The sequence below is a fragment of the Nuphar pumila genome, chromosome 6, assembly GCF_984573655.1.
Source record: "Nuphar pumila chromosome 6, dmNupPumi1.hap1.1, whole genome shotgun sequence".
Lineage (NCBI taxonomy): Eukaryota > Viridiplantae > Streptophyta > Magnoliopsida > Nymphaeales > Nymphaeaceae > Nuphar > Nuphar pumila.
In genome coordinates this window covers 134,532,139-134,554,230 of record NC_143254.1, presented here as the reverse complement: position 1 = coordinate 134,554,230, position 22,092 = coordinate 134,532,139, and the positions used below count along the sequence as shown (strand labels likewise).

The following is a 22,092-nucleotide window of genomic DNA, read 5'->3' as shown; positions in this document are numbered from 1 at the left end:
TTTTCAAAAAATGCGATTTTCGAGCCAACCATAACCTGATCCATGAAAAATAAAATATTGTTACGTTCAGAATTTCGAGATGCATCCAACGATATATAACTTGAATTTCACTTTTAAAATTTGTTCAAAAATAACTCGAATCTTGCTTGAATTTAAAGGTTGAAAATAAAACTTTTCTCACATTTTGATTGGCTCATCTCGACCTTGTCGATGAGACCCGGGCCAAGCCCAGACTCAAAAGACGTTAGCCTATATCAAGCTTTTACCGTTTTTTCTTCTATACTTGGCCAAATTTTTGAAAAATTCTTAAAATGACCAAGTGTGAAAATACACGATATTACATCTACATTAGATGTCCCTAAAAAAGAACAACTTTGCCCATAAGAAGAAATCTATTCCAAATGGGTCCCAGAGCCTACCTAAAATGCCCTGTGAGGTTTCAAAATAACCAATATATCATCTACCTTAAAACCCATGTTTTTTTCAAAAATCCCTTTTATATCCTTAGGACAATAATACCTTAACTCTTTTTTAGGAATAGTAGGCTTGTCCCTTGCCCAAAATCCCATCATCTTTTCCAAAAATGATGATTATTCTCCCGAATCCAAATGGGGTCAATCCAAACCCGAATTTCATCTGATTTGAGATCCAAAACCACGAGAAACAAATATTTATCACATATAAGACATTCATAACCCGAAAAGCTCCCAATTACTCAAAATATATCTATTTTTAATGTCTGAAAAGTCGGGATGTTACAAAATAAGTAATCATGATCACCAAAGAAAACAAACAAAGTTACACAATACTGACCGTATCCACGAAGTACACATGTTAAGTGAGGTGTCCATGTGATCTAACTGGGAAAGTCCATATGCAACAATATATTTTGTTGCTGTTGGAATAAGCAGGAGTGTCTTGTTGGCATGATAACTAGAAGCAAAAAGAAAGTTTTACTCCATGCATGGAGTATTCTAGGCTAAACTGAAACTTTTTCTTCTATCCATATTCATTATATTAGTTGTACTAATCAAGGTTGTCTGTATCGTACGATACAATACAAAACACATTGTTACTTTTGGGGTTTACGATATAATACACACTCGTATCGTGATACAAGTGTGTATCATACCCGTATCGGGTGTATAGTACGATACACCCCTGTATCGTGCCACATTGTATGATACACCTTCGGTGCACTTTAAAAAGGCTGAAAGTTATTTTTTTCATTTTGGGTTTTAAATACCTTTTGAGAGCTAACTTTTCCATTTGTCTAGACTCCATTAGAAGTGCATTTCCACCATTTTTCACTCAAAGAAGTGAGTTAAAGTAAAAAAAATGTATTTCCACCATTTTTCCATGCAAGAAAATGGGCTAAGGTAAAAAATCTTTATTATGAGTAAAATTACAAGGCTGCTCTCCAATTTTTTTGCCTCGGGGGGCACCCTCGAAAATTAAAGACTTATATCAAGGTAGAAATTATGCTTCACACTCCTCCAATAAAGATGACATCAAATGATCCGACATGGCAATGGGGCACTCAAGTAATGAGTGAAAACTGATTAAAAATCGAGTGCAACTATTGCCATAATATTTTTGTTTATGTAGTATGAAAGTATGAGTTTTATGTCATGTTCTTAATTGCAAGATATTTAATATTTTGCATTGCTCTTGTGAGATAGTTGATGTTTGATGTCTTATGCAACTTATAGAGACATAAATGCTTTATATGTGATTTTTTGGTTGTATTTTGTGTAATTCATCATTATTTCATGTGATATGATTTTTTTTTAGAATTTTTACTATTTTTTTCTGATTTTTCTTGATTTTTTGGATTTTTAAATTTTTTATTATTAAAAATTATGATGTTTATGATACGATATGATCTATGTCACAGGGACTTGACAAACTGGGTGACGCACCCGCGTCGATGCAACGCGGGTGCGGCACCCGGTGCGGTCAACGCACCCAGTGTTATTTTTGTCAACATGACCCTTCCGGCGAATGCAGTGAGAAAGGGGGAGGGCACAACAGGGAGCCGCCGGCCTCCTGCCGGCCCTTCGGCAATCAAAAGAAGAAGTGATGAAGAGAAGAAGGGGAGAAGAAGGAGATGCGTACCTGAGAGAGAGAGCCGTCGTCGTCGACGCTGGGTTTCGGTCGCACGTCGGGAGCGAGAGAGAGGGGAAGGATGCGATAGGGGGCGCCGACCTTCCGGCGAACGCAGAGAGAAAGGGGGAGGGCACGAAAGGGACCCGCCGGCCCTTCAACAAACAGAAGAAGGACATGCGTACCTAAGAGAGAGATGGTGTCGTCGTCGGTGCCGGGGTTCGTTTGCACGCCAGAAGCGAGAGAGAGGAGAGGAGGAGCGCAGGGGTGAGGGCTTCCCTCTCACCCTTGTGGGATTTAAACGGCACGGGAGGACGCAAATCGGGAAACCCCAAAGGGGTTTCCCTTATCAGCAGAGGCGAAAAAAAAATGAAGGTCCAAGGCTGCACGGGCGTTATTTTTTTTTTAAGGGTTTTTCCTGGACTCGGTTCCGGTCCGGGTCCGATTTTTTTTTTTTTGTAAAATCGTGGGTTTTACACCTACCCCCAACGAACAAAGCCCTCGGAGAGATGAGATAGCTGACCGCACCCAGGGTCATTTATGTCCAACTTTTGGACTTTATATATAGCGCTGTACATGTTTTAGGATTTGCCTTCATCAAACTCATTGAAATGGTTGTTTTGTTTTATGAGCTGCTAGAATACAGGCCATGAATTCATGCTGCTAATTTGTTTCTGTAAACCAAAATCCAGACCTGCGTGGTACAGTAGTCCTATTTGTCTTTGTATATTCAATAAATAAAATCAGCCGCTGCGTGTTTTCAAAAAGGGGCGATCTATCTGTAGATGGGGAATCAGGAACTGTGGGTTCCTATTAGTAAACTTTTTATATATAAATAATAAAACAGAAACTATGAGCTGAGTATGTGCAGTATAATACTTTTGTGTCTTGCATCCTTGATAAAACCCTGTATTGCTTATCACAATTTCTAAAGTAGTCTAAGTGAAAATCCTGTTAGAACTTTACAAATGGTCCTTGACCTATCTGTGTTAGGTCCCAATGACCGAGTAACTATGCTTAGTAGATCCATCAACAAAAACAATTTGTGTTTTAAGATTAATAACCAATATTAGATATCTGTGTTGAGGTCATTGGTAGAAACTTACTCCGGCAACAAGGATACTGACAGATTGTTCTGTTGAATTTTGTTCAGCAAGAGAAATCCAGTTCTGCGTTTACAATAAGCATGTTTCTGTGTTATGTTCTTGGGCACAAGCTGACTGCTGCATATTGTTTTCATAATTTTTATGCAGATTGTGTTCTTTCTGTACTTTAGGTAATGAATGGTGCAAAGTTTATTGATGTTTACTATATCTTAATCAAGTGTAGTTAATTTGGAAGTCCATGAGCTTTTCTACAGTTACCCTGCATATTGTGTAATCTGCCTATGTGTGACAGCACTTGAAAGGATTCCGCACTAGCATCCAAATTTCTTGTGACAACATGATTTACATTGCCAATTTGAATTACTTACCTATTCTTATAGTCTTTCAACAAAAGCCAAAAATAAACAGTACACCAATGATCAAACCCTGTTTATAAACACTTTAATGTAAAGAATTAAACTTATGTGGGTCTTACTCCTATGAAGTGGAAGTCCATGATTTTAGTGATAATAAAACTGAGTATGATGAAAAGATTGTGGTTATGAAGCAGTACATTTACTTTTGTGAATAACTTCAGGGTAGCCCTACATTACATATAATTCTCAAAGAATGAATTCATAACCAAGCCTACGGGTTGGTTTGCACATGAATGACCAAACCTTGTGTAAGAGGGTTCCATGGGGGCCCTCGAGTTTATAAAGAGACTACACAAGTAAATTGAAATATAATAATTACTGCCTGACTGGTTTAAAGGTACCGGGGCATTCGTGCTTGACTGGTTTAAAGGCACCGGAGCACTCTGAGTGGGTGTTTGAGAAATCTTGCCTAACTGGGCAATATGGGTTGGGTACCTGATGCAGGTACTTGGGTTGATGAGCTTGCACTCAATGTCAATAACACTGGTGAAAAACTTAAATTTAAATTTTTTGAGCCTGACTGGTTTAAAGGTACCGGGGCATCCGTGCTTGACTGGTTTGAAGGTATCGGAGCACTCAGAGTGGGTATGTGCAATTAAATTAAAAAAAAAGTTTGTATACCTTTGTAAGATCACAAAGGTTGGGGATCTACTATTATGGTAGTGGAAAATAAATTTTGGGGAAATGCCCCTGTACTTCGGGTAATTTAAATAAATGAAAAGATAAACTTACTCAGATTTGGGCTTACCTTAGAGAGGGTAGGTGGTACAAAACTCTGGGGACATGTGTTCTTGCTTCGAGCGGCAATGACTCGTTGGTCTCCAGTTCTCGAAGTTAGGGGACCCAGACTACCAAATGTGTCCTAGGTGGTAGCTCCATGTTCTTCTGCAGAAGTTAGGGATGCATCCTGTTTTGGTTTTGGGCCTTTGAGAGGTTCTCTCAGTCACTCGCCGTTCCTTTAGGATTTACAGTTTCAGTTAGAACGTTCAGGTTAATAAAACACCAATGCATAATAAACCCACGAAGGTTCTCTTCTGAAATGGTTGCCTTGGCCTGCATGTACCCGCGTGATAATTCAAGAAAAACATTAAGTGAAAACACCTTGTGTACATCAGTGGATAAGTGGTAGACCGGTTTGCACTTGAACATGTTACCTTTGGCATGTGGTTACTTAAACTAGCTTGAAATAAATTAGGTATATCTGTGAGTTTGATTTGAACCTGTTATTAGTCATATGAGTTGTTAGAATCTTAGATATTGTTGTTGTAGAAAATTAGTTCATGATATCTCCTTTGCAATTTAACATGTCATTAGCTAACTTAGAATGAAATGAATTCTTTATTTCTATGACTGTTGATTTGATTATTTTAGTGTCCATATGTGCTAGTTGAAAACTTAAAAACTTGTGAGGTGTAGCAGTTTAGTCATATGTTTATGCTTAGTATTATGCTTTAATTAATCCAAATCCTTTGCATACTTGTTACTTAGTATATCTGCCAAAGTACAATATTTCCTACTTAGACCGTTGTAGTCTAATTCCTATAAATTTATCATTTTTCAGGTGAAGATTAGAGTTTATGAGCGGCTGCGGGGCGAGACTTCGATCGAGATTTGATTTACTGTTCTCGGGATAGTTTGATTTCCTTTTGATTTATTAGTTCATGTCATTATCTACTTGATATTTGAAATAAAAGAAATGGTGTTGCTTGCTCTCTACTGTAATGTTCCAGAATGCTTAACCTCATAGTATCAGTTGTTTCCGCTGTTACAAAAAAAAATCCTCAAAATTTGGGTTAAAATTTTGGGGCGTTACACGGGTCCTAGTTGATGCTTTAGCCCGATCCATTGAATTATTGGGATGGGCTCGACCCAAATTTAATCGGACTGAACCCTAATTTGCCTGCCTCAGCCCGGTCCGATTTGGGCAGGGTACCCTGTCCGTTGGCCACCCCTATGTATGGTGCACAATACTTCTATACTATAGAGAATTGTTGTTAAATGTTAGTTATCATGCTTTTTTGCTCATGCATCATCAACTCTTAGGGCATTTTAGTCTTCATGTGCATTTGTGTAAGGCTAGTTTAGTCTTCTTTTTTTTACTAATGCATTGTGGGGATAGTTAGTGTATTCTTATTTATTTAGATGGAATATATGAAAATGTTAAAATTATAATTTTGTAGCCTCTGAACTACCAATATTACAACATTTACTTATTTCTAACTAGTAATGGCATGCTTGAGAAAAAAATAGAAAGTGGGGGTGAGGTAGTTTCCTATGTCTGAAGAATAAGAGGGAGAAAAGAAGATAAAGTAGCTTTATGTTTTTCATGCTTTTTGTATATTGTGGCATCACATTTCAGATATTTAACTTCCTAAATATTCCCTCTTTCTTTTTCTGTTCTTGGTAGCAAGGTGTGAGACATGTAAAAAACAGTATGAATGGTAAATATTGCAATCTGACCCAATATTGCAAATATTGGGTGTCTTTGTTGGCATCCTTAAAATTTTCACTAATTTTCTTCTTGTATACACCTCATATATTTTTGGCTATATCATTCATTAGAACTTGATGAAAAATAGCAAGTTTTCTTTCCAAACAAATGGTTTATCCTTTTGCTTGGCTGTATACTTTGAAGTAAATTTGTTTAGACTTTGGAGGTGACCAATAATTGGTCTTAAAGCCCAAGAATGCATTCTTTGTGCTGCCATTTATAAAAAAACTTGATTTGGTGTCAATTGAAAGATGAAAGAGATTTCAGAAAAAAAAACCTCATGGATCTTTAAACATGGCATCGGACAGCTTTTGAAGCCTTTTCTTTGTCCTCAAACTGTCACTTAGGAAATCCTTGTCAGTGGGCATCTGTTAAACCCATAGTCACATATATAGTACATATTTTGAAAATATAGCGATAATATAGCTATAAATTCATTAAGTGATATTATATGCAAAATATCATGATATTTCAAAAATATCATAAATTTATATATGTCACAAATAATATCATGATATTATGAGTTACCTTTTACTTTTTTACTTCTCTATATCTTAACTACATTTTTATTCTTTCTTTTATATATTTTACTTATTTATTTTATTATGTGTATGTTATTATCTAAATATGTTATTTTTCTTACTTATTTCTACTATTTTTATATTTTAAATTTTTTTAAGCTCCATGTTTTTCCTGAGATTTATCGATTGAACCTATATTATCGCGAGAAATTGCCTTGACGAGATACAGCTGAGACTGATATTTATGACTATGGTTAAAGCCTTTAAAGAAAAGAAAAAGCCTTAGGAAATCATTGCCCATTTATTTATTACATGATATTCTACTGAGTTCCCTTACAATTCTTTTGCGTTCAATTTCAGTTGAATCTGTGGAAAAGAAAGTAGGGAAGGTGATTGTCAACTTGCTTCAAGCTGTTCCAGTAATCTATGTGGAAGGTGGGCTCAGATTTGTACTCTTGGACCTATTGGCAAATCAACTTCCACAGTTAACTTCATGGCCAACATTGAAGGAAATGACCAAGGAGCCAGATCTCCTTAAAAAGAGTTATTTAGAACGCTTAAATGAAATGCTTTCAAGGTATGCAACATATATTTTTTGTGTTCAATATTTCTTTCTCTAGTTTTCTTTTATATTTGCTAAGAATACATGCATAATGCATGTCTAAGGTGTTCCTGCATATATGCATACATGAACTTATGCCTGTTCATTTATGTGCTTGTGCAGTCATGATACCAATCTTTATATCAGAATAAGAAATAATAACTATTATCACTTTTCTATGCCAAATTGATATTACTTAAAAATTATATTCAAATAGAAACCCATAACTTGTAAATCTTCATGTGAGTTTTAGATAGCTTTTAGTTGGAGGATTTTTCCCTTTTGTTTTTTTGGTAACAATTTGGCTTCCTCTTATTATGCATAAATGACTTGATTGCTTCACAAATAACATGCAATCTTTGGGTAATTGAGCACCATGAATCTCAAGTTGTGGTATGCATGCATGTCAAGGATGAGATTGTTTCTTCCCTCGTAGACTATCAAAGTACATGGATGGTTAGAAGGATCATAATAGCCATACATAATGAGCATATATAATGAAAAATATGTCCATTAGATATAGGTCCAGCTGGACCATGCAAAAGGTACACACATATTCTAGCATCTGGTATTTAGATGAGAGATGTGACAGTATCAAGAAGGAAATACAACCTTTTAGTGTTTGAAGTGCAGGGTGACTAATTTTATGAACATATACAATAGTAATGTGCTCAGACTGCTTCAAATGATAGTGTATGAAGGTCAACATGCATCCGTGATGCAACAGAGGACAAAAGGGATAAGCTAAAACTTATCAAAGATGATGGAGTATTTGTAACATGTATTTCAATTTTCAACTGACAATATTGAAACTCTCCTGCATTTTACCTTATGATTTGTGATATTGTCTCAGAAGATTGCAATAACCTGCTGTGTGACTTCTGCACTAGGATATCTTTCCTGTCTATTTATATGGATGTATGTTAACAGTTTGTATGTATTTAAAAGGAGATTTTACATGTAGGCACCTAACTAATGAAAAAATTATGTTTAACCACTTATCTTTTAAAGCCTTTCATATAGGTGTTTGTCCTTTCAACAAATTGCTCAAATGGCCACTTATGTCACTTTTCTTGCTAAAATTACTTATTTGGTCTTAACTGTATGACAGTTCCAACAAAGTGACACTCAGTCATCTAAAGAAAAGAAATGGTTAAAGTGTCATTTTAAAAAGTTAGACTTGCTAAAGTTACTTATTTGACCTTAACTGCATCACAACTACAAAAAGTTGCATTCTGTCATTTAAAGAAAAGAAATGGCTAAAGTGTCATTTTAAAAAGTCAACAGAGTGAAGTGATAGAAAAAGAAACTTAAGCGGTCATATGAATTATTTCTTGAAAACATAGGTGGCTATTTGAAAAGCTTTGAAACGTAGGCGGTTTTGCCATAAGTTAGGCGCCTATATGTAAATTCCCCTATTAGAGATCTACTTGTTCATTAATTTTATCATGAAAACAGACTTTATGGTTTATAGGGACTTCAATGAAGTAAAAGATGTTATGGCTGGTTGGATAGCGTCTATCTGCTCGACCATATATTCAATGGTAATCTTTTTTTCTTTGTTTGGTAGCCTATGATATGTTAATTGCATAAGCTCTTAATACATGCTGCTGATTCTGGTGCAGGATGAATTGTCAAAAGTTGAAGCCAGCTTCCGAATTCATTTGCATCTGATCATCCAGGTGATAGGAGTAATTCCTTCAGATGTATCCTTATCAGATGGATGAATAATTTTTTCAAGCATACATTAAATTTTGGACACATTAAGCATACCGGCTTCTCTCTCTCTCTCTCTCTCTGCAGGGGATACTTTTAGCCAATAGATTACGAGTGCTGGCTATGTCCATGCTTGATTTGCATGCCTTACTGAAGGTATCATAACCACTCATACCGAAAGTCATTATTAATTAATCTTGATATTTGCTTTGATTACTATAACTTATTTTTTTCTCCTTAACCTGGAATCAGTATTTATGGAATTAAAATCAAAATAATAAAAATTTGGAAAGACCTTTGCCAAGTGTCTGTTGTGCCTTGGTCGTGGTTCTCATTTTCTAAATTAGATGGAGGCATACGTTTCTGGAAGAACTGGTCCAAGTTAATATGACTATTTCTGGCCAGCTATGATTCTATAGACATGTTAGTTTGATTCTTTTCATTTACGATTTTCTTTTCATATTTATTTTTTTTAGTATTTTCTTCTTGTTCTCTTTGAAGTTAAAATGGATTTTTTCTTTTTTCCTCATTCTACTATTGTTTTATGTATTGTCTCCTCCGCTCCTAATGATCAGACACTCTTTCAATCTTCAAGCATCTTCAACTTGTGGTTTTCTAGATGGGCGATGCTTGGTTTCCAGTACTTGTATTTTTTATTTTTGAAACATTGTCTTGGCATATTACTGCTAATGACTTTTATCAAATTTGTTGAATGCTATTATTATCCCTGACCTCCATGCATCCACTTTCATCCAATCTTTGATGATGGATAGAAGGGAAGTGATGGTCTCACGGCATGCTAATCCCGTTATACGAAATTGGGGTGGACAACTAGTCTTCTCGGCCTGTCAACAGTCTGCTACTTAATCAAGCCTCATCTGTCAAAGGGCTGGGTTGTGCCAAAGTGTTAAAATCTGCCGTCCAGATTCACCTGCACAGGGAAGAAGAACAATAGAGAGAAGAAGGGGCTGCAGAAAGTCACGTTCAGAACAGTCCATCGTGATAGATTGTATACAGAAATATATATTAAGGGGTTACAATAATTTGGGTACGAAAATACCCTCTGATAAAAAACAGAATTACAACATAACAATGAACAGTGCGTCAAACAACATTGGGTCCTAGGTCTGGACCTGACTTGGATCCAGACCCATATACCATACAACTTCTTTTTACCCTCCCTCAAGATGTACATGGTCCTGAACCATGAACAACTTGCCTTTCAGCATCCAAAACTTGTCCTTCGTCAATCCTTTGGTGAATATATCAGCTGTAATAACCCATTTGTTAATGGAGGTTTTTGGGCCTGGGATCCACATTTTGAATCCAAGACCCAGAAAACATCCTTAAGAATAGAGGCAAAATAACCCTTATACAAGAGTTTTCGGAGGATCCACGATTGGATCCATTCGGATCCAATCCGTGAACCATATCGAGTGGGAGGTGCGGGTCCAAAACCACAACCGGGTTTGGATCCCGAGTCGCAGATCCGGACCCGGCCCGCTCGTTAAAACGATAAAAAGGAGGGGAGGTTTTAATAAGGCAACCCGATAAGGGTTGCCCGATTTTCTGTAACAGGCAGTAGGGTTCAGAGATAACCCTAACCTTGATCGCAAGGAAAAGAGGGGGGGAGGATGGGCCGCAACCACCGGCGAGATGGTAACGACCTCCACCATTTTCGGAGGGCATCCTCCTTCAAAATAGCAGGTCGGTATTTTTTCCCCCTTATCTCTCTATTTTCCCCCAAACTCTCATCTCTCTCCCTCTCGTTTTGTGCGCATCGTCAGAGCCACCGTCACCGACAACTTCCCACCCGCGGCAGACATACACGACACCCTTGTCAAGCGGAGCTCCTTCTTCCTCTTTCTCATTGTTTCCCCTCGACCTGAGTTCGACAGTGGGGAGATCGCCCTCAGCTGACCCTTCTCTCGTAACGACTGTCTTCGATCACCGAAAAAATCGCCGAAAGAGGTATGGTGCTTCTCTTGAACCTAGGTGAGAGATTGAACATGAGTTCTATTCCGTGTGATCTTTTGAGACGAAAGTCCTTGGAGACATCTCTAGATGGCCGTCCATTTGATCTGAGGTTCTTATTTTAGGGTTTGATCGATTTGAGGCTTTGATTTAGGGTTTCAATTTGGGATTTATTGAACTACTTTGATTTTATTTGGTGTCTCGTCTTTAGGGATTGAAATTTGGATATGTAAGCGGTACAATGCCGTTTCTGAACAATCTGACTGGGTTATTCCAGTCTTCTATAGCCTAAGTACTTTCTGTTTCATGCTGGAAAACAGCCAGAATCTCATAGGAATCAGTTAGTTCGACTGTTAAGCTTATCAAATCTGTATTTTTCTCATTAAAAACGGAAATATATATATATATATATATATATATATAAAGATAATCTACTGTTAAAACAACGAAACATTGCTATTTAGTAGTGATATTCCTAAACTATGGCTGAAGGGGATACCTTTAATCTAAGGTTTGTGGAAGAGACTAAAATGTACACTGCAATCTCGTTAAAAGTTCAATCCCCTGGTTTCATCTCACCGCTTGGTTGGGTGGACGAGTACCTATTTTGATTTGATATTGCACAGTTCAAAGTGTTGCTGTGTGAGGTATTATGTTTTTGTGAATGAACTGTTAGTACCTATTTTGATTTGATATTGCACAGTCCGAAGTGTTGTTGTGTGAGGTATTATGTTTTTGTTAATGAACTGTTAGTATTTGGCCTGTTTGCTTCCTTGGGCTGAAATTAATCTGGTCTGATAGCCTATGACATGTTCCTATCTGAATAAGGTTTCACGACTGAGTGAAACGTGGTTGATTGGATCGGTATTTGTACTAATCAAAACTATTTCACACCTTCAGAAGCCAGACTAAGGTGATGCTGCATCTATGTAAAACAATAGATAACAGACTATTCCATCTTGAATTAAGACAAGGGAAAATTGTCCCAGTGCCAAACAGAAAATAAACTTTCTGTATGGAATTGAAGGGATGTGTTGACCTCACTGAAGCTGTAACAGGCATAACAGCAGCCCAATGCGCGTTGGTATATGCTCAATAAGTTACCTATGTTCGTCTTGGTTGATGCTGTTCATAATGCTAATACTGTTCATTCATGTTAGGTTGACATAGGTGCTCATGCACGAAATTTATAAGTTCTGCCCAATGATATGTATATGTGATTGATCTTGCTAAGCAGTGGTCCATTGTCTTGGTTATGCCATCATTATTGTGAGCATGTGTTATCATTTAACTGCCAACTTATTGATATTGTGCAATTAATGTAAGCATGTACACTCGATAAAAATGTGTAATTTATGTGCACATGCACACTCGAAGGAGATATGCATTGGTGGATACACGTATGTGATGGAGGTAGCACACATAGTGAGAATGCATATGATTTAAAAATGACATGCTTATAATTGGGTTTATATTTGCATGAGTGCACATGCTTTTGGCACTTTGGCCTAGTGTTATGAATAAAACACTACTTTGGTTTTGTTATGTGATACATCGATGGCCTAAATGGACCATCACCGGCCTGGAGAGCCGTGAGTTTGATTTCTTCTCATATATATATTTTGATTTGCATCACTTAAACCACACAAGTTGGTATGACACACTACTACACTGTTCCTGTTGTCCTTAGGGGTTGGAGTCCCGTAAGGGTCCCCACAATAGAGGATGCGGGTTTTCACTTTACTTTTGCATATGGTGTTGCAAACTTAAAGAATTGAATTTAATAAAAATATAATAAATAAGAACAGTGTAATATATGTTCTGGGATCTTCCATTTGAAGAATGAAGATCTTGGAGATCCGGTCTTGGGGAGACTGTCAGGATACAAAATCTCCGTGTGCTTAAATTTGATTCCCTGAACCCGATATTGATGTTCCTTCTCCTGACCACAGTTTTAGGGAGAGTCCGCCACTTTAACTGGGGGTAGTGTATTTGTTACAACTGTGATTGTTTTGGTACCAAGGAAGTGGCACATGTGGGCGTGGGGTGTCCCTTGTGTCCCCGACATTGGATGTGGAGGTCTAATGTTCCGAAGGTGATTCGGTCGAGGGCTAAGTTGGAACCCACTAATAAAATACAAATTGTGTGTTAAGCAATCCTTGGAACCTAACTTAACCTCGGGGTTTGTACACGTCTGGTGTATCCGTGGGCAATAGAATTAAAAAGATGAACTTAAAGTTGTATGCATTTAATAGGGTATGCATATGGAAAGGAAAAATGAAACGTAAAAGTAAGATAATAAAATGATTCATGCATTAAAAAGAAATCATGTATTTTCCTGTTATGCACTAGATCATGCATATTTGAATTGTTCTCTAAATCATGATATGATGGTGGGGGTATGTTATTTACTTCCTAAATGCATGCTGAAAGACTTGGTTACTTAGTTCTTGCTATATGCTACTGCTTTACTGTTCCTTCTTAGTGAGTATACGAAACCTGTTGCATGTGTGATTTCTTAAACACTGTAAATTGTTATATCTTCACACTCAAATTATTATATGAAATCTTATCCATGTTCTTTGTCTCAACTGGTTTCTTTAGAAGTAGCTGTGCTCAGAATTTCAGTTTTGACATCCTACTTTGTTGGTTTTTCACGGGAACCGGTGATCAGTGAGGTTTGACTAGCTACTGGGAGGGGACTAGAGTTATACTTGGTTCTTGACAGCTTCATTAGTGAATAGAGTGACTTTTTTTTTTGTCTTTTAGTTCTACTGTTGCTTTCAGTTTTCTTGCTTAGTTAGTGTTGCTTTATTTTCGGTTGAGTAGAACAATGTCTTTGAAATTTAATTTTATTCATAAATAAAGAGTTTTGGTTGGATTATTGTGAATGATAATTGTAAGTCCCTTTATGGTGTTGGGGTATCCAGATGGAATTGGAACTGTGAGGACCCTGGGTCTCTGGGATGTTTTCTGCACATGATTTTTTTTTTTGCATTTTTCAAAGGGTATTAGTTGGGGTCGTTACATCAGCAACCTGCTCTTCAGTTCACACAAAAATAGGTTTAATCTCATTTTCTTCAACCTTCTGTCTGACAAAATGTTGGTCTATCTCAATGTGTTTTGTTCGACTATGATAAATGGGATTAAAAGACATATTAATAGCACTTTGGTTGTCACATAGCAGAAGCGATGGAGCAATCGGTTCTCCTATCTCCGTTAGGAGATGCTTGATCCACGTAGCCCTCAGTAGTCGCGGCAACCATTGACTTGTATTCAGTCTTTGTGCTCGATCGAGCAATGGCCTTTTGTTTTCTACTACTCTTAGGCACCAGATTCGACCCAATGAAACTACAATATGGGTTTGTAGTTCCTTGTAACAATAATATCATATATATATATCAATAGGAGAGTGGTTACATTATGTTCCTTTTAGATAAATAATGACTGATCTAGGAGGGACCGTGAGAAACCATGCCTTTGTATCTTAAGTGAAAAACTCTCAAACCAAGAACGAGATGCCTGCTTCAAACCATAGAGAGCTCTTTTTAACTTACACATATACTTGTTAGAATCTTCCTCTGGATATCTAGTGGGCTGTTCTATATAAACTTCTTCCTTTAGATCTCCATGCAGAAAATCATTTTTAACATCTAGCTGACTTAACGTCCATCCATATTCAATGGCTAAAGCCAACACAATTCGAATGGTCCCCATTTTTACAACCAGACTGAATGTTTCATCAAAATCCTGCCCTTGTTTCTGTTTAAAGCATTTGGCAGCAAGCCTTGCTTTGTACCTTTCAATACTCCCATCTGGTTTATATTTAATCTTGTACACCCATTTCGACCCAACCACATTCCTGTTGTGTGGTCTGGGGACAACTTCCCAAGTACAACATTCATGTAGGGCTTATATTTCCTCATTCATTGCTTCAATCCACTTCCTAGAATTTGCATTTTGATAAAATGTGAGAGGCTCATCCTTTTTGTTTATGGCCGTTAAAATAATTGAAGATCCATTGAATTTTTTTTATAGCTGACCCATCTGTCTATTGGGTGTCGAGTAGATCTCCTAACATCCAATGCCTGTGAAGAGGTAGAAGGAGCATCAATATCTCGACTGGAGACAAATGGAGGCTCCTTCTCTTGTCGGGTGTAGACAACACCTTTATACATTTTCGTTTCCAAGGAGGGTGCAACACCTTCTTCTGGTTGTGATTCATCTGTTGATTCCTTGCATGTTTCCTTCTGGTTGCAATCTGAAGGGCAACTATCGTTAATGTTGGAGAAGAGTCCGGAGTTTAGCCATGGGTAGTACACCTCAACATTAGAATCTGAATTGGAGGGGTTAGCTGAATGGTTATCAAAATTCATCTCATCAAAATCAACATTTCTCAATATTTTGATGCATTTGCTCGAGGGATCATAGCAACTGTACTCATTGTAATCCTCAGCATATCCCACAAACCTGCACTTAAGGCTTTGTCCTGAAACTTATGTCTCAATAAGCTATCAATATCCACATAACAAACAAACCTAAACACACGTAATTCATGATAATCGGAATGAGTGCCAAAAAGAGAGAAATATGGTGATCTGTTTTCTAAAATGGCCATGGGCAGCCGGTTTATCACATGCACTGCAGAGTGAAAAACCTTTATCCATAAGGTAATAGGGAGATTACTATCGTGCATCATGCTCATTGCACTCTCAACAATATGTCGATGCTTCCTCTCAGCAATCCCATTTTGTTGAGGTATGTGTGGGCAAGACACTCTTCTCCTTATTATATTATGTTGAAGAAAATCAATAAAATTACTAGAGGAGAATTCTCCCCCCCCTATCACATTGAAAATATAGAATATTCTCAGAGATATGGTTTTTGACAAAGGAATGAAATCTTCGGAACAATCCAAAGACTTCTGACTTGTGTTTTATGAAGAATATCCAAGTGTAACGTGAATAACTGTCAACGAAAATAAAATAATATCTACTACCAGATCCATAGGCAATTAGAGCAGGGCCCAGACATCAGAACATATGACCTCAAATGGCCTTGAAGCTCTTTTATTGATTGAATTGAAAGGTAAAACATGACTCTTACATAAATGACAACTTGGACATTTTATATCATTTGCTTCTAGACTCATACTAGACTTACAAATAAAATTATTTGAGACAAGTTTTTCAATGAAGTGACGACCGCAATGACCCAGATGACTGTGCCAAAGAGTTGGCTTATTATATTCAGAAACAACAAACACACACTCAGAAGAGACCAATGATGGAGTCTGATGGAGCTTTAAGGATGGGCAAGTGGAACGAACTGAAGAGGAGGAAACTTCTTGAAAGATGTACATGTTGCCTTGTCTCTTTCTTTCAACAAACGTCTCCCTCGTGCGAAGATCCTTGACATGAACAGAAGAGAGTAAATTCAACTAAGGCATTGACATCATCAACAAGTTTTGAGACGGAAACAATATTTTTCTAAATATTGGGAGCATGAAGGACATTTGAAAGACTGACGGAAGACTTGGACATGAGTATAATGGCATTTTCAATGTGTGAGATAGAGTGATGAGAACCATCTCCTTTGACTATACTATTTCTACCAACATAAGCAGTAAGGTTTAGGAGCTTACCCGTATCACCTATAACGTGCGTTGCTGCCCCAGAGTCGATGTACCAAGTGCCTTTGTCATTCTGTTTCATATTCAGTCCTGCCAAGGTTGCCAATAGCAACTCCTTTACTTCTCCCCTAACCTTTGAATTTGCTGTCTTTCTTAGCCTCTGTTTGCGAAGATTTTTCCTTATTCTGAGGATTAAACCAACATTTTGCTTTAATAATGTCCTTTTCAATTACACAGAAAACAAGTAGGGATGGACCTTTGACCTTGTTGATTGGGGGGAACATTGGGCGTTGGAAGCAATCCACGACCCCCAAAGTCATTTCTTCCTTTTCCTCTCCTATCTCAAAAATATTTCCTCTTCTTTCTCTTCCATAAGCCAGCCCTGTAGCAAGCGCATCTTGAGTCCCTGGCTGCACATAAGTCTCCGCAGAAAATCTCTTCAAGGTCATCTCATACTGCAACAACTTTGCACGTAGATCTTCGAATTTTGGAAGCTCTGGGACACACAACAAGGATGTTGCTAGATCATGATAATCTGGCCCCAATCCGCTTAAAGTCCTTTGCACTTTATCTTTATCACTAACTGCACATCCCACGATAGCCAGTTGATCTATGATGCTTTTCATTTTATTCAAGTACTCCATGATAGACATCAAATCTTTCTTTAACATATGAAATTCTCGCTTGAGGAACACAACTCTTGTCTCGGAGATCTACGAATATGTCTAAACTAGTTTCTCCCACAACTCCTTAGCTAAACAATCATCAGGAATAGCCACAAGTATTCTTGTGAGAGCGTAGAGGTGATATATGCTACTAACGCTTGGTCTTTTTTTATCCAAGCAACATAATCTGGATTTCTAACCAGCACCGTAGAGGACATCCCTTTATCATCCTTCTTTTCCTGCGAAATGAACTCTGGCGGGGCTGAAATTGATCCATCCAGATGTCCAGAGAGATCTTGGCTCCTTATAAAAGGAACAATCTGTCATTTCCAAGTCAAGAAATTGGAATTATTTAACTTTTCAGAGACCAGTTGACTAAGGAGGTTAGAGGAAAGACTCGTCTGCGAAAGAGATGGATCCATTTGAAAGAACACAAAGGAAAAGAATAACATTGAATAAAAGGAACAAAGAAAAGGGAATTCTGGACCAGACTCAGTTCAGTCTCAGTTCAGTGAGGGAATCAGCCACACAAATATTCTACCCCTTTTGTTTTTAGAAAGTTACGACAAATATGTTATATCTAGACGTGATCGGAGAGCACGAGAGGTCTGATCCTATCAAAACTGAATCAGTCCGTGATATTGATAAATCCTTCGTTGAACAGAGAAAATGATAACGTCAAGTTAAGAAACGTGATCAAAGAGCACGAGAGGTCTAATCCTATCAAAACTGAATCAGTCTCTGATATTGATAAATCCCTCGTTGAATAGAGAAAATGATAATGTCGAGTCAAGAAGACAAAAATGTCAAGGGACTGGATTAAAAAAAAGACTCAAATTGTCTCGGGTTGATTTTTCGGAATAGGATATGTGCAGTGCAGAGCTCTACTGAGTGAAAAATGCATTGAGTGTAGGAATGCACGGTATGCATTCGCTTGATCGGTGACGTGCGGTGGTAGCACAACATGCGATAGGCATCAGTATCGTCGTTAGTGCATCGCTGTGTGGCAGCACAAACGTTGAGCGTTGTTTGGTTAAGTAGTGCTAGCGGATTAGAGAATGTTGCCTTTGGGGATTTGGTTAAAGACCTCTCGGCTTGCAAGAGTTTTCCACGCGTAGCGGTTGGACACACGAGGGTGCGTGTGAGTTAGGCCTAATTCCCCTAGGAATCACCTTAGGTGGTTCCAATCGAGTATAGTGACTCGGGGCTAGGCGAGTGAATGCCTAGGCGCCGACGAATGAGTTTGGGTGGTGCTTTTCGCTATGGTGTTCAATCATCAACCAATCTTTGGACTGGGGGGCACAAGGTCTTGTTCCTTCAGTTGCGAGGTTTTGCTATGTCGTGCACATGGGGCTGTAATACGCTTCATGGCACGCAAGGCTAAGGCAAAGTTTGTGCCTCTTTCAGAAGTGATAGCTGGTATGGGACGACTATGCACTAAGCGGCATGGAATGCACATTTGGAAATGCGCTTGATCAGCTTCTGCTAGGCAGCTGCGCATGGGGTGGTGCGCAGGGCCAATGAAAATGATTAAGCACATCGAAAGGTGTTGGTACGTGGCCTTTGGCCGTTAGGCTGACAAGCTTGGGCAGCTTGGCACGTCGCGGATTTGCGAAGCATTCTATACCCATGACAGAGCGATGGAAAGGCTTGCGACGGTAAGGAAGGACCGTTGCACCATACTGGTTTATTGAAAAAAGTAAGCCCGTGACACAAATTGACGTTATTTCAAGGCAAAAGGAGGTTTAAGATTGACAACAAGAAATCAAAGAAAAAAAATGATATTTCAAGACAAAAGTTTCAGATTAACGGCAAGAAAAGGGAATTATGAAGAAAACGACTTTAAAAAGTTTCTTTAGAGAAGAAGAGGACCAAATCTCTAAAAAAACAAGAGAATAGAAAGAGACAAAATCAAGGATCGAAAAACAATCTTGACTTGGAATCTCAGATCATCTCCTTGGACATACCTTTTGGAAAAGCAATCCCAGGCCCAACTTTAACACCACTTTGATACCATGTTAAAATCTGCTGTCCAGATTCACCTGCGCAGGGAAGAAGAACAGTCCACCGTGACATATTGTATTCAGAAATATAAGACATGATAGGGTGCCCTTGTCTAGGGCTGTTCGTGAATCAAACGCCCCCTTAGGTACTTTTGTTTTTCCTAAACTTTTTTTAGGGTTTTGTTCTTTATCACCTCAACATCTTGGTGGAGGTCAATGCCCTTGTCGGAGAAATTACCATGCTTAACCTATATCAACCTCATAAAAGAAAAAGAAAAATATTGGCCTTGGAATGTATATTGGACCTTTTGGTTTTACTTTTTGAGTGTATGTAGTTGTTTTTGTAACCTAGGGCCTGTTTGAAATGCGAGACAAAACCCTCCTGGGGACAAAGCGGTCCTGCATTCAAAAGGTGCATGAGCAAGGACAAAACGATCCCATTGGGGACCGGTTTGCCCCCTTTTTTTTTGGATGCCAAAGTCAGAGGTGTCCAGGTGGCCCCTGTTCAATGCTAAATTGCCCCTTTAGGGGGCTTGTCTGCTGTCTCAACCATAATTACCAGGGAGTTAGGTTCTAGTTTCCTAGATGCTTAATCAGACTAGGCTTTAGGATCGGTTGAAGTATAATGGCCTTGGTACATAGTTATGCTTGGTTGTATATATGGTGAGCACCAGTGTCTAAAGTGAACACTTCAGTGGCTGTTTTGAACTATTCTATATGTTTATATTTTAGGTGTCTCGGACCGAGCCTTCAGAATGGGGCATGTGCAGTGCAAAGCTCTATTGAGTGAAAAATGCATCGAGTGTAGGAACGTGCGGTATGCGTTGACTTGATCGGTGACGTGCGGTGATAGCATGGCATGCGATAGACATCAATATTGTCGTCGGTGTGACGGTGTGTGGCGTCATAGACGTAGAGCATTGTTTGGTTAAACAATGCTATCTGATCAGAGGATGTTGCCTTTAGGGATTTGGTTAAGGACCTCTCGACTTGGATGAGTTTCCCATGCGTAGCGGTTGGATGCACGGCGGTGCGTGTGGGTTAGGGCTAATTTCTCTAGGGATTACCTTAGGTGGTTCCAACTGAGTAAAGTGACTCAGGGCTAGGCGAGTGAATGCTTAGGAGCCGGTGAACGAGTCTAGGTGGTGTTCTTCACTATGACATGCAATCATCAATTGGTCTTCGAACTGGGGGTCGCAAAGCCTTGTCTCTTCTGTGGTGAGGTTATGATGGGGGCGTGTCCATGGAGTCACAATATGCTCCATGACACGCAAGGCTAAGGCATCCGTGCGCTTGCTAGTCAGTATGAGACAATTATGTATGTAAGTTACATGAACCAAGTAGAATACGCATTTGGAGATGCACTTGATCAGCTTCCGCTAGGCAGTTGTGCACGAGGTGATGTGCAAGGCTAATGTAATGATTCGGCACATGGAAAAGTGTTGGTACGCAGCCTTTGGCCATTGGGCTGGCCAGATTGGGTAGTCTGGCGCGTCGCAGGTTTGAAAAAATTTCTATGCCCGGACAAATTGACATAGAGCAGAAAGATGCACGGAGACCTTGTTGTTCGATAAGTTTGGCATTGAAGAGGGCAGTAGATTCTTACCAGTTGTGCGACAGGCTCGTAGTTGAAGCGTGGTGTTTGCCTTGTGCATGCAGAGAATGCATGTTAGATTCAGCGGGATGGATTTGCAACTTTGAGATGGGTGACTCAATTGAACTTCTATGTTCTCTCACGGGATTGTGGGTTAGCGGAGTGTCCATCTTGAGCAGAGTGCTCGTTGTTTTTGTAACGACCCCAACTCATACCCTTTGAAAATGCGTTTTTTTTTAAACAGTGCGGAAAACTTCCCATGACCCGGGGTCCTCATAGTTCCAATTCCAACTGGATAGCCAAACACTACAAACAAACTTACAATAATCATCCACAAGAACCAAAACAAATTCTTTATTAATGAATCAAGAATCAATCTCGAAGACAGTGTTTTACTCAACAAAAAGTAACGTAACAACTGACTGAAACAAGTAAATGAAAAGAACACTAGAACTGAAAGACCAAAAAGAAAGAGCCACTCTGTCCACCAATGAAGCTATCAAAAACTCAGTATGACTCTCGCGCCCTCCCAGTAGCTGTTGACTTCACTGATCACCTGTTTCTACGAAAAACCAATAAAGTAGGGTGTCAGAATCGAAATCTTGAGCACGACCACTTCTTAGTAAAACAGGTGAGACAAAAGGTTAAGATAAAATATCATGCAACATTTGAGGAAAATACATACAGGATAGTTTATAACAATTAAGAAATTTTCATGCAACAGTTATAATGCTAAGCATGCAGAAACATTAAAGCAGTAGCAAATAATAAAACTTCAGTATGCAATAATAAGTAAACATTTCACATTCATCATTATGTATTGATTAAGGAAATAATTAAAATATGCATGATCTAATGCACAACAGGAAAATGCATGACTTCTATACAATGCATGATTCATTTTGTTATCTTTTATTTAAATTTTCCTTTTTCCATATGCATGCCCTATTAAATGCATACAAATTTAAGTTCCTCTTTTTAATTATCGTTGTCCGCGGATACACCAAACGGGTATAATCTCCGAGGTCAAGTTAGGTTTCCAGGGTAGCTTAGCACAATTTATAATTTATTATTGGGTTCCAAACTTAGCGCTCGACCGAATCACCTTCGGAACATTAGACCTCCACATCTAATATCGGGGACACAAGGAACACCCAAAACCCACAAGTGTTACTTTCTTGTTACAAAAACATCTGTGTCAAAACACACCACCTCCAGGTAAAGTGGCGGACTCTCCATAAAACCATGACCATGAGAAGAAACCTCA

General features: G+C 38.5%; 1 protein-coding gene across 2 annotated transcripts in view; it reads left to right on the top strand.

Moving 5' to 3' along the window:
• The window catches only part of LOC149836361 (uncharacterized), a 204,503-nt gene that overhangs the window by 45,769 nt on the left and 136,642 nt on the right, over positions 1–22,092 (top strand). For both annotated transcript variants that reach the window (XM_090009158.1, XM_090009159.1), the window contains 4 exons: positions 7,001–7,217; positions 8,716–8,785; positions 8,867–8,923; positions 9,045–9,113. In XM_090009158.1, the coding sequence (XP_089865284.1) occupies positions 7,001–7,217; positions 8,716–8,785; positions 8,867–8,923; positions 9,045–9,113 (413 nt within the window). The remainder of the gene's footprint in view (positions 1–7,000; positions 7,218–8,715; positions 8,786–8,866; positions 8,924–9,044; positions 9,114–22,092) is intronic.